This window comes from Crassostrea angulata, chromosome 10 (genome assembly GCF_025612915.1).
Source record: "Crassostrea angulata isolate pt1a10 chromosome 10, ASM2561291v2, whole genome shotgun sequence".
Taxonomy (NCBI): Eukaryota; Metazoa; Mollusca; class Bivalvia; order Ostreida; family Ostreidae; genus Magallana; species Magallana angulata.
In genome coordinates, this window is record NC_069120.1 from 30,801,288 (window position 1) to 30,814,845 (window position 13,558).

General features: G+C 34.0%; 1 protein-coding gene across 1 annotated transcript in view; it reads left to right on the plus strand.

The window, feature by feature from the left end:
- The window catches only part of LOC128168299 (uncharacterized), a 35,653-nt gene that overhangs the window by 3,454 nt on the left and 18,641 nt on the right, over positions 1 to 13,558 (plus strand). Inside the window, exons 3-4 of the mRNA XM_052834514.1 lie at positions 4,170 to 4,273; positions 13,097 to 13,352. Coding sequence (XP_052690474.1) covers positions 4,170 to 4,273; positions 13,097 to 13,352 — 360 coding nt within the window. The remainder of the gene's footprint in view (positions 1 to 4,169; positions 4,274 to 13,096; positions 13,353 to 13,558) is intronic.

Genomic DNA, 13,558 nt, shown 5'->3' on the forward strand with positions numbered 1-13,558 from the left:
TGTGTGTCTTTTCACCAATTGCAACCACACTTGAATCTTTTGCGTTTTTACGCCATCCATGTCGGGCATCGGTCATTATGGTGATTCCATCCTCATCCTCACCTTGACATCCTACTTCTCCCCACAGAGCTAGGTCAATGCTTTCCTTATATTCTTCTTCTATTTCAGTGTTGATACTTTGCATACACTTATCTCTATTCTTTTGGTGTATAATGCCAATTTTTGCTCCTTTGACAAATCTGGTATAATGAACGGGTAACATACCACTGCAAGCAAAGCCATGCATCACTCTTCTGTTCACAAGGTATTCATTATTAGGAAGGTAGGGTGAAGAGGACCACAGCAAACTGTGAGTTTTGTTGGAACTGCAGTTGAATCTCACTGCTGCAACATGTCCTTTTTCATTCACTTTTTTACAGGCAAGACTCCCATCACAAACTTTGGCGTGATTTTCCACAACTTTCACTAAACGTTTAAGTGACGTTTCAGCTGTCAAAAATATTTTCTGTTCAGTCCCCTTTTCTGGAACTTGGATGTAGGTGTTAAAATCCAGTGGTTCGTGGTGTGCTTCATTTCTTATTTCAAACTTCTCCAAAAATAGTTTCAATGATTTTTCAATAATATCCGCATTATTTACAGGATGATCTAATTGCCTGACTAATACCTCTCGAACATCATTGAGTAGTCCAAGTATCAAAGTTTTCCTTTCTTCATCTCCAGGAATGGATATTTTAAATGATGGTGGTCGTTTTTTCGTAGTAGCTTCCATGCTCAGAACTTTACAGAGAGAAAATAATTCATGTAATGTTGTGTTTGGGGACCATTATGGAATGTTCCAATTCAACGGACAAGGGGTCAGATTATAAACTTATTTTTTTTTGTGGAATCTTTTTAGTGTTTTTCAAGGCCAAAAATTAATTTGTTTAATATCAGATTAGTATTTCCCTTCAAATTTTGTTTTTCAGTAGGAAAACAGAAATAATCACTGGTTTTTCAAATTGATACATGTAAATGTCCCTGGATCATATAATGAAATAGCCCAAAACTGACATCAGTGCGGGAAATCTCTCTCAGGAACTGATGAGGTCCAGACAGGGGTACTTAAATTTCAATGGATAAGTCTACTTTTCAGCAGGTATCTCTTAATATTTAGAATATTTTTCAATATTTCTGATCAATGTCAAAGTGTTAATTTTGATTCCATTTATTTGAAAATTGAGATAAATGTACCAAGTCACAAACCTTGCTGCGCCCCTCTGACATTTGAGGGACATAAAGGTGTAATGAAGTATTTTCTAAATTTTGCATCAAATTGACAAATCTTCATTTGCAAAAAAAATAAAGATCAAAATAGTTACATTGTACCTATTTATTTTATGAAATAAAATAAATTTAATTATATTTTCTCTTCAATTTTGTTGGTATTACAATGTGTATGAGTATAAACCTCAATCTCAATCTCAGTAAGGCATCTGCACCAGCAAAAGTTGCTAATGGGCATTAAATCACATTGGTTTGGCATTTACCCGCCAAATGTCCTATCTCAACTCTTGAAATTGACATATGGAATGGAAATAAGAAAATGACACAGGCAAAAGAAATAACTTTACAATTAAGTGATGACCAATTGGATAATTTAAGAGGTGTTTTCTATCATTTTGGTTGGGATTTTGATAGTGTGGTTGTTAATGAGAACAGTTCATCTATGGATGCTGAAACACAAACAACAGCAATATGTAAACCTGATGAAGTATCTGATAACACTGAGGAAAACCATGAAGATTATGAACCTTTTAGAATTCAACAAGACGAGAACTTTGATGAGTGCCCGCACTGCTTTTGCAAACCATGCATTACTGATGTAGTAAACAAACAACTTTGGTGGGAAGATGAACCCCATCCAGGTCATGCACGTAATAAAAATTTACGTAAAGAAACGTACAAAAGGTTTTGGACTATGATGTACCATCGGAATGTTTGGAACCATCCTAATTACATTCAGAAAAAAATGAGCGCACTTCAGAGAGACCCTAGATATAGAAACTTTGTATATCATCGTAGAGACATCATGCCAAATTGTGTTTTAAAATGTGTCAGAGGTTGGTTTCCAAATCCAGAAAATGTGCCCTACATGGGCCACCTTTGGGAGTGAAGAATAATCAAGTTCAAAGTGATTATTTATATGCCTCTATTAATGTTTTTAAATGTGCTCAAAGGAAGTGTAAATTAATTGTTTTAATTTTGAATGCTTAAAGCATTCTCACATTAAAATATTAAAAGTTGTGTTACAAAATCAAATTAAGTTCACAATTTTACTTCATTGAGGTCAACTTTATTATCAATCACCCTTATGTTGGTTTTAGCTGCACATGGTTTGTGGGGAGTCCCTCCCGCCAAATGTCAATAAATCAGACACCAAGTCTGGGAACTTGTGAAAGAGGTTCCATAGAGGTTTATGTTATTTACCTCATTTATTTACTCTGAAGTTTTTAAACTTTTGCATAGAAATATTTTCTTTATCCAATTTTTTTTATTAGTTTGTTTAATAATACACGATATAACTATTTTATGATTGTTGTACATGCAATAGTTGCATGTTTATATAACGAGTTTCCTTTTGAATTGCCTCGGTCCCGATAAAGTTCCCTCCAAAATGAAATTATGGCGGAAAAACATCGAAAGGAGTAATTAACATGGAGGATATTTAAGCAATTACAAAGTTATCAACATTTTGATTGGAATATAGAAGAAATGCTGATTAACCAACAAAAGTGATGACTCGCAAGAAAAGTTTGAAGAAATATTTCAGTCATTCCAAGACAGGTCGCGGCTCTGGAATGTTGAGGAATATGTTACGTCTCCATTATTTACACAGACCAAGCATTACAAATCTGGACGATGCTGTGCCACAGATGGGTTTTTATGATACTAATATAAATTTTACCCAAGTTAAAGACTGAGTGCCTATATCATTTGCAGTGATGGGATGGTCCACTATTTATACGAAGATTATGACCTGCTAATCCAAAATAATGTGCCGTGCATAGATCATCTATTACTAGAAGTAATCCCAGTGTTTTGAAAACGATTTTATTCTAAATTATGTGATTTATACGCAGTCAATTGTTTGTCTGTGAATGTTAACAAAGGCCGGCTTTTATATAGTTCAGAGAGAAACTTGATACTATCAGTATGGGAGTAAATCCGCGGGGATAACTATCATTGGAGCATGTGTATGTTCCTCGTGTTCTCTTTATTTATGATCAGCAGAGTGATATCATAGCAATAAACCAATAAAACGGATTATCTTGTGTTACATGTATTTAGTTTTGAGGTAAGACATGCTGTCAGCCATTTTTATGCGTCTATAGCAATGAGCATTTCCGGTAGAAATGTAAACATAATGCCGGTTCTCGAATCTGTCAATCATTCTCAGGAAATTTGAATTTCTTGATCACTTCATAATTTTAAATGAAAATTTCAGAAGAAATATAATATCAATAATTGATTTTTTTCTACCAAAAGATGCCTTTCAGTGGACTTTAGCTCTGTAGCAAAATTTATTTATTGCTTTTTGTTGATTAAAGTTTAAATTCAAGAATGTCTTCTCTGAAGTGAAAGGTGGCAAGAAAATTGAAATTTCCTCCATTTTCGTGATTGGCTGCTATTTATACCCAAGGTCCGGTCTTTAACATTTATTGCAGAATTATAAATTATTAACATCTTATCAACTATCTGTAATATCAGGATTAAAAGTAATAAACATCGTTTTTATTAAAATCACACTGTCTCTGTTTGAGGAAATTCTGGCTAAGTTACCGATCACAAAAAAACAATTTACAACGCGATAGTGTTGCACATCTTCACAGAGCTTTTATGACTGCTGAACATACATGATATAAATTTAGAATTAGAATAATTTTCTTTTAAATTACATTATTAATTTTAGGCAATCTCAAATTGGGGGAAAAACTCTCAATTTTGGGAAAAAAGATGCCTTTTTCACGTTGGGAACGGGGCCGAATATCGGCCCCAATTATAGAGAATCGAGAGGCCTGCATATTCTTTGTTTCCTTCCCATTTAAATGTACAACTCAACCACATACTTTATTATAACCATATAATTATATGTTTACTTTTAAAATTTTACATTTTTTGTTTTTTCTCAGGTACCAGTGGCATAAACCATTATCAGGATAGCATGTACAATGCATATGGCAACAGACCCTCTAACATTGGTCCAATGCATCACAATAGTCCAGCAGTGCCAGTGGTAAAAAATTTAAAATGTATATATTGAAATCAAATGAAAATACACAGTCATATATTATCTTGAATATGTGTGTATATTAAGTACCAAGTTATACACTTTAAAATCTTGTTTCAAAAAAAAAAATAATGACTTCAATGTTATGGCATATTTTTAAGATTTTGTCAATAAGGATGAAAAATAGCATTTTCTCATAGTTTTTTAAAGAGGAAAATGTGTCCGCAGCCACCACCCACCAAGAAATTGATATGTTTTATGTGATATCACATGAGAAAGTTAAAATGTGAGTATCATTGTGGGCGATGGCTGCAGACATTAGTGTCTACTGCTCAGTTTTATGAAAATTACCAGAAAATGGACTGTTTACGATGCCACAAATACCTATGTGAATGTCTAATCAGGTTACTGTTCATAGATTCTTTGTTCATGGGTATTCTTTTGTAAATAAGTGTTACATTTCAATTTCTTGTGATATTTTAATAATCACTCTAAAACAGGGCAAAATATGACTGAAACTGTGCCTAGTTCTTTAAAACTTGAATCATGCTATCACAAAGAGTGAGTATTTAGAAAAATAAAGACCAGAATATATTAGGTAACATTTTTATGCAGTATAACTTTATTAGTCTCCTGACGTTTCACCAGCTTTCCTCCGCATCTCTCTGTCCATCTGTAAACTTTTAACATTTTCAACTTCTTTAGAAGCACAGGGCAAATTTCAACCAAACTTGGAGCAAAGCATCATTTGATGAAGGGAATTCAAGTTTGTTGAAATGAAAAACCAGGCCCACTTTTAAGGAGTTATAACTAAAATTATTGAAAATTTGTTGATATTTTTCAAAAATATTCTTCTCAAAAACCATTTGGCAAGGAAGGCTGAAACTTGTGTGGAAGCATCCTCAGGTAGTATATATATATTAAATTTGTTCAAATCATAATCCCTTGGGGTAAGGTGAGGCCACAATGGGGGGGGGGTTGTTGAATTTTACATAGGAATATATTGAGTAAATCCTTAAAACTCTTCTCAGAAATCACACAGCCAGGAAAGCTGAAACTTGTGTGAATGCCTCCTCAGGTAGGGTAGATTTAAGTTTGTTCAAATGATGATCCCTGGGGGTAGGATGGGGCCACAATAAGGGATCAAATTTTACAGAGAAATACCGGTATATAAGTAAATCTTTAAAAATCTTCTCAAAAACCAATTGGCCAGAAAAGCTGAAACTTGTGTGGAAGCATTCTCAGTTAAAGTAGCTTCAAGTTTGTACAAATCATGATCCCCAGAGTTAGGGTGGGGCCACAATGCAATACATAGGAATATGGAGAGTAAATCTTTAAAAATCCTATAAGCTCACCTGATGTTTGTCCAGCATCCATTTGTCTGTCCCTCCGTCTGTAAACTTTTTACATTTTCGACTTCTTCTCCAGAACCACTGGGCCCATTCCAACCAAACTTGGTACAAAGCATCCTTAGGTGAAGGTGATTCAAGTTTGTTAACATGAAGGGCCACACCCTCTTTTAAAGGGAGATAAATAAGAATTATTAACAATTTGTTGGTATCTTTAAAAAATCTTCTTTTCAAAAACCAATTGGCCAGAAAAGCTGTATTTTGCATTGAAACATCCCCAAGTAGTGTAGTTAAAAGTTTGTTCAAATCATGATCTCCGGTGGTATGGTGGGGCCACCATTGGGGGTCAAATTTTTACATACAATTATATAGAAAAAAATATTTAAAAATCTTGTCAAGAACCAATTGGCCAGAAAAGCTGTAACTTGTGTGGAAGCATCCTCAGTTAATGTAGATTCCAGTTTTGTAGAAATCATGATCCCTTGTTCTTTTTGAGAACTGCAATGCTCAGTATGCGTTAAGACTATAAAATCATCCTGTTAGAGAAGGGGCTTAAAAACAAACATAAGAATATTCAGTGGAAAAAAATGGATTTTTAGGTCATCTGAGTAAACTCAGGTGACCTATTGCTATCCGTTTTCGTCCGTCATCGTGCGTCGACCGTTAACAATTTTACATTTTTAACTTCTTAAAAACTAGAAAGCTAATAGTTACAGACCCTGAAACGTGCTACTACACCTCTAAAACGAACCGTACCGTTCCGTGCAAGAAACGAACCGTACCGTTCACAAAACGAAACGTACCGTTCACAAAGCGTACCGTACCGTTCACAAAACGAACCGTACCGTTCACAAAGCGAACCGTACCGTTCACAAAACGAACCGTACCGTTCACAAAACGAACCGTACCGTGCAAAAAGCGTGCAAGATAATTTATGCAAGACCCGCCTCCAGACGGACAAAAAAGCGTACCGCACCGTGCAATAAGCGTGCAACTTCCATATACGGCTTATTGACCTAATGTCTTTCGATGAATACGGACGGAGATTATCGCTGACCAGTTAAGTTTAATATTTTGCTAGATTTTTTATACGGGATTAGAAAACACATACTAAGATTTAAAACAGTTACTGTAATTCTTATTAATACAGTAACAAAATATTTTAATTTCATTTCCTTTCTAAGACCGTAATCATCTCAAAACTTGCATCGCCGATTTCTTAAACATTGTAAACTATTAATGTTCACACAATTCGTGGTTATACTATTTTGATTATTTATATGAAATGTTTGAAACATTGGGTACATACTGGGCCTTACATAGCTTAAAGTGATTCTCAGGAGAGAGAGAGAGAGAGAGAGAGAGAGAGAGAGAGAGAGAGAGAGAGAGAGAGAGATACAGACAGACAGAGAGAGAGACAGAGAGAGAGAGAGAGAGAGAAATTACCTGAGACGTTAAAAAAATAGCGTATTTTTAGAAATAAATACATTATGGCTAAACAAGGGTTGAAATCTTATAATATATAATTTGATCTCCCTTTCAAATTAAAAAAAATGCCGACTTAAGTTACGCGGACCTTTTGATTTGATAATTAATCTACAGGTAAACTTTAAATCAATTAAAAATGAGAAAAGAAAACATTTCAGATCATGTTTTGAAACATATGTGGATGTGTTGTAGTAAATGACAACCACATATCACCGGTGACTCGAGCGATTTGTACTTCAGCTATTTATGTAGCAATAAATAAACAAAAAATCACTCTTATATGATATATCATAGATAAATACATGTATAAATCTTAGTAAATTAAATACAAGCGTTGAACGAAAAAAAGTACACACATTTCTTAAAATAACTTTCAACTTTATTTCCCGCGTAATGGCGTCGTGATTTCACATGAACAAAAATCACTCGTGCGATATATGTGTACAGAAGCTGATCAGAAACACAACAGCGTCTTTCATCTTGGGTTCTATACACAACAGGTGTTATTCTCTTATTTCGTTTTTTTTGGCAATTATTGTACTTTACAACTAACTCTGTATATTTGGACGCTTAAATAGGTGTACACGAGATACCGGTATTCACACCTTTCCACGGACACCTGTTTGCTAACTCATTACAACCTGTCGTGTGTATAGTCTGAATATATCTTACTTCTACTTTGTTTTCTTAATCTCTAAAAACACAAAAGAACTGTCTGTAGATATGTACATAAACAACTACACGGAAGACTATCGGCGCGTGGCAGATCCGTAGACCAATTCAGCGACTCTATACATGCGGGATATTCACAAATATTAACTTGCAATAAAATATCATTTACCGGGTACATTAATGTACCAAAAAAACTGATTAATTATATTGTAAATAGTTGAATGGGATTTTAAAATTTTGTAAGTAGATGTAGGCACAAACACAGGTCTTTTTAATTGTTCTTTCAATCTAATATGTGTGATGTGAAATAGCGTCAAAATTTTAACCATCGAGATCAACCTGAATACATCGTCTACTGTGCAAACTTTTAGTCATTGTGTTGAAATCGTTGCGAAAACCATGAGTCTAAAATAAATGAATTAAATTCATACAAATAAAAATCTAATAATTCCACATTGTTTGCACACAATTACATACACTCTCAGAGAGAGAGAGAGAGAGAGAGAGAGAGAGAGAGAGAGAGAGAGAGAGAACAAGAACTTGTGTGTTGATTATATTACTTAAATTAAGGTTTTATCACTGAACTATATTATTTCGCTTAAGGTTTCTATATTTGGTCATTTGAGCGGGATTTTATCTCAGGACTCCACGTGCTCCGCCTGTCAGTCAGTTTAAGAATAACAGTACAGATCACGCCATGTGCCGCGTGCTACTTGGCTCCTCCCATATGGCTAGAAGAAAATAATCGAATGAAAACTTTTATTTTATGTTTTCTTAAACCCCTATTAAAAAGAGTGTTCCTATTCAACAATAATTTCCTTCCGACTTCATGATTACTTCACTCATGTACTGGCGATCAGAGTCTTTTTCCCTCGCTGTCGTATTATTTTTGTTACTAAATAAATTTATAATATATTCATTTGTTGATTACCGGGTATTTTTTCGTGACCTGTTTACTACAAGTCTGTATGTAAAAAGGTAAATAAAATGTAAACAGGTTAGTCAGCATCGGTAAATCGTCAGCTAAATCGCATGCATACAGTGAAGAGCGGACACTTGTTGAACAGAATGATAAATGTCGCCATTAAATGCTATTGACTTGTGTACATCCAGTTGCGTACATATCGTAAAAAATATGTACATGTATAGTTTAACGAAAAAACAAAAACTAATAGTCATATTTAGACTATACACGGGATCTTAGTTCAGATAAGAGAAGCGATGACGGGTTACATGTACATGTAGGTATGATTTGTGTATACGCACAAGTGCAGAAAATCGTAGAATCAATATTTAAATGAATAATAATTCGTGTCATTACTCAAAAAACTATATAACAGTTGATTTCAAGATTTCTTTTCTGAAATTCATTGTTTATCTTATCATTAACTGCGTGTAATTTTACATCGTCTATTCACTAAGGGAATTTGATCGGCAATAGTACCCTGTACAGAAGTACGCAATAAAGAATGATCATACGAATTATGAATAAAGAAAAAGAAAGATGCTTGTAGAAATAACAAATAGCCGAGAATCAAGACAACGATTAAGGAAAATTAAGAAATATCGGAATAAAGTCGGGGCAATTTTTTATAGCAATTGATTAGAAATATTTCATAACTTCAATTCAAGTATATATATAGAAATAAAAACTTAAGATGCTTTGTAAAATGATCAACAGCTCGCTGAATTAACAAAAATATATCGATTAAAGTCAAACAGTTCTTTTAATCTATCTTAATGATTACATTTATCTAAAATTAAATACTAATGATAAAAGACTAATCAAAATGAAAATTATACTCCCGCTTCCCGGTTGTCACTGAGTACACGTTTCACAAAACGTATTAAAAACAGGGGAACGGATAGAAGTTCTGATTTTAAATAGATTGGAATACATTTGTAAAATATTATATAAACAAACCAAAAATTTCATTATCATATGTCATAATTACCACCTTGCTGAAGTAGATCGGGTAAAAACTAAACGAAATTTTATCGAGAAAAATCAAAGCGTTCAGGCCACGCCTACCTCATTAAGAAAGCGCGCAAACCGTTCACAAAGCGTGCAGCTATTTTTAGCAAAGCGTACCGTGCAAGAAGCGAACCGTTCCGTTCACAAAGCGTACCGTACCGTTCACAAAGCGTACCGTACCGTTCACAAAGCGAACCGTACCGTTCACAAAACGAACCGTACCGTTCACAAAGCGAACCGTACCGTTCAAAAAGCGTAACGAACCGAACCGTGCAAGTGGTGTAGTAGCACGTTTCAGGGTCTGTACCATTTTAGGTGTGAGGCGTCTCTATTGTAAGAGGAATCTAAATTGTAAAATTCCTGGCTCTAACGTCCCCGGGGCACCACAACTGGGTCAAAATATGCAAAAAAAAAGACAAATTTCAAAAATCTTCTTCTCTACTCCCACACATGTGAGGAAAAAACTGGTTGCATGGTTATGATGTCCATTAAGCCCTTTACCAAAATTGTGAAATTCATGGCCCCTGGGTCCTGGGGCTCCTGGCTCTAGGGTGGGGCCAATATGGCCATATAGTAAAAATGTATTAAATCTTAGAAAGTCTTCTTCTCTACTCCCATGTATATTTGTTAAAAACTAAATGCATGATTATGATGTCCATGAAGCCCTCTACCAAAATTGTGAAAATCATGGCCCCTGGGTCAGGGATTCAGGCTCTAGGGTGGGGCCAAAATGGCCATATAGTAAAAATGTATTAAATCTTTGAAAATGTTCTTCTTTACTCCCGTATATATTTGTTAAAAACTAAATGCATTATTGTGATGTCCATAAAGTCCTTTACCAAAATTGTGAAATTCATGACCCCTGTGTCAAAAATCTTCTTCTTTACTCCCAAACATGTGGGCAAAAAACTGAATACATGATTATGATGTCCATGAAGCCCTCTACCAATGAAAATGAAATTTGGTATACAGGTTTATCTTAATAATATCTAGGTCAAGTTCGATATTGGGTTTGATCGAGCAATTTTCGACAGAGTTATGGCCCTTGGACTTAGAAAAATTCGAGTTATTTGCAGTTTCTGCTCATTTTCTTCGCATAGGATAAAAATATTGAAATGAAATTTGGTATACAGGTTTATCTTGATAATATCTAGGTCAAGGTTGATATTGGGTTTGATCGAGTAATTTTTGACAGAGTTATGGCCCTTGGACTTAGAAAAATTCGAGTTAATTGCAGTTTCTGCTCATTTTCTTCGCAGAGAGTGCACATATTGATAGGAAATTTGGTATGCAGGTTTATCTAAATAATATCTTGGTCAAGTTTGATTTTGGGTATGATGGAGCAATTTCCGACAGAGTTATGCCCCTTGGACTTAGAAAAATATTTGCAGTTTACGTTTATTTCTTTGTGAATGTTTCCAAGGGAGGGGGGCATAAGTGTTTCACAAACATCTCTTACTGCCTGTGTATTTTATGCTTGTAGAAATTTCTAAAAAAAAGATATATAAACTAGTAGACTAATTGTTTTCGAACAATTAGAGGTCTTTCCACCTCATTATTTTTTTAATGTTTTGTTTCAACATAATTAATACCAGTAAATCATTTTCTCTGTGTGACTTGATGAAATAAAGTCAAAAACTTAAATTTGCAATTTTTTTTTTACCTTGACCTTTGACCTTTAAGTCATATTGACGTGCAAAGGTCAACATTACAATTTAAGGAGGCCGATTTGGGTTTTTTTGCGGAAAAACTACAATAGCAAAACTCTTTATTTTTTAACCATATGTGATTTAAACCAACTCTAGTTTATATGCGAAGGTTCATGAAAATCGACCGTCTTGTTCTTTTAAGGGACCATCTCAAAATAGAGGTACATTTACTATAGGAATGTATAGGAAACTGTCATTTTCCGCACATCAAAGCAGTTTTAAAAAATACTACAATAGCTTTTTTTCTCAAATTGTTATATATGATAAGTAATATCATTTTTTACCTTATATGTAAAAAACACAAAATTCTACCGTCTGGTTTTTAGTGGGGGCCATCTCAAAATATTAAAATGCACCAAATTTTGCTATATATTTGGATCATCACGAATGATGATTGGTATAATGGATTCATTCCAAAAATGAGGAAAATATCCTCGAGGATAGCATCATTCTGTATATAAAATTTCAACAGCGTACAATTTTTACTTTTTCTTTTATGTTATTTCTTATAACGTACTCCTACAAAGCTTCATTTTATCATAACGTCATAAAAGCGCAATGGCAATGCTCCCCTACCGCACAACGTAAAAATCGTGTTAAAAATAAAAATTTCCTTGAAAAATCTAAAAAAAATTATCTGTATTTTGTTTATTGTGTTCAATTTTATAAATGATATCGAAAAAAATTCATAAGAAGTATAAAACAACTGTATCATATTAGAATGCGCAAAAACATGCGCAATGCAAACTAAAGTCGGCCTCCTTAAAGTGGTTTGATGGGCCTACGATGTAAAGTTTAAAAATAACAAGCTTTTTGTACAATAGGGGCAATAACTCTATAATTGTTTTAAGGTAGGAGCCAATGGGCTATATTTTAATATGTCTTAAGATGTCCTACTACATCCATGAAAAAAATTTCCCTACCACCCTAAACAAAAGAGATCTAAAAACTCATTAATAAACAGATTTCCAAATGACCTTGACCTTTGACCTTTACGTCATTTTGTTCGGCCAAGTTAGACGCTTTCATCCCAAGTGGTCCGAAGTCTATGTGACAAATAATAAAAAAGTTAAAGTGATTTTATAGAAATTCAAATACATTCAGGGGCAATAACTACTAGAAGGGTCCCTCAGATCCTTTAGGTACGAATAGACTGAAGAACCCTCTGTGTGTACTGAAGACATTAGTAAAAGTTTCAAGTATCTATCCCTTTTGGTTTCAGAGGAGCAGCGATAACATGCTTTTAGTACACAAGGGCAATAACTTTGTAAGTTCTGGGAGTTATCAAGCAAAGGGTCATTTGGTACCATAACTTTTAATGGTTAATAACAGAAAGAAAAAATTGTTTCAATATCTCTAGAAATAAAAAAAACTGTCCCTGGAAAAAAAGAGAAGAAAAAAATAATAAAAAACATAAGAAATACAAAAGGTCTTTCACCTGAAAGGTGGAAAGACCCTATTTCTAAAAGATATAAAACTAAAAAACTGTGAAAACTAAAGTTTGATTTTTTAAACCAAAGCAACGGAAAGATCTCTTAATCATGGCAGCACTATTATTATAGAGTACTGTACTTTTTTAATATTTTAAAATTTACAAATGATTCATGAGGTTAAATGATGATTTTTTACATTTCAGCCCATGAATAGTATTCAGAGAAATATGACAGGATATAATTCCCAAAGTTATTTGAATAATCAAGCTTCAATGATACAACAACAGCACCAGCAAACACAGTACCTTGGGCACAATTCAATGTACTCTATGAGTCAGCATGGTGCATACCTGGGATACGGAGGTTCTGCTGAGCCCAGACAATATCAATATTCTGCCGTAGACAGGAGGGGAGGCAACAGTTATACTTCTGACATAGGACCCCAAAGAAATCCGAATGGTGAAGTTTTATAAATCTTATTTTATTTAGTACATGTTAAAAATAAAGTACATCTTTAGAGTACTCTCCAACACACATGTGTGAAATACACTATTAAGGTGGTATGAGTACCTGTCGATATAATGTGGATAAAAGTACATTATAATCAAAATTCTTTGATTTTCAAATTTTTGACCTTTTGACCTTTTGACCATGACGTATAGATT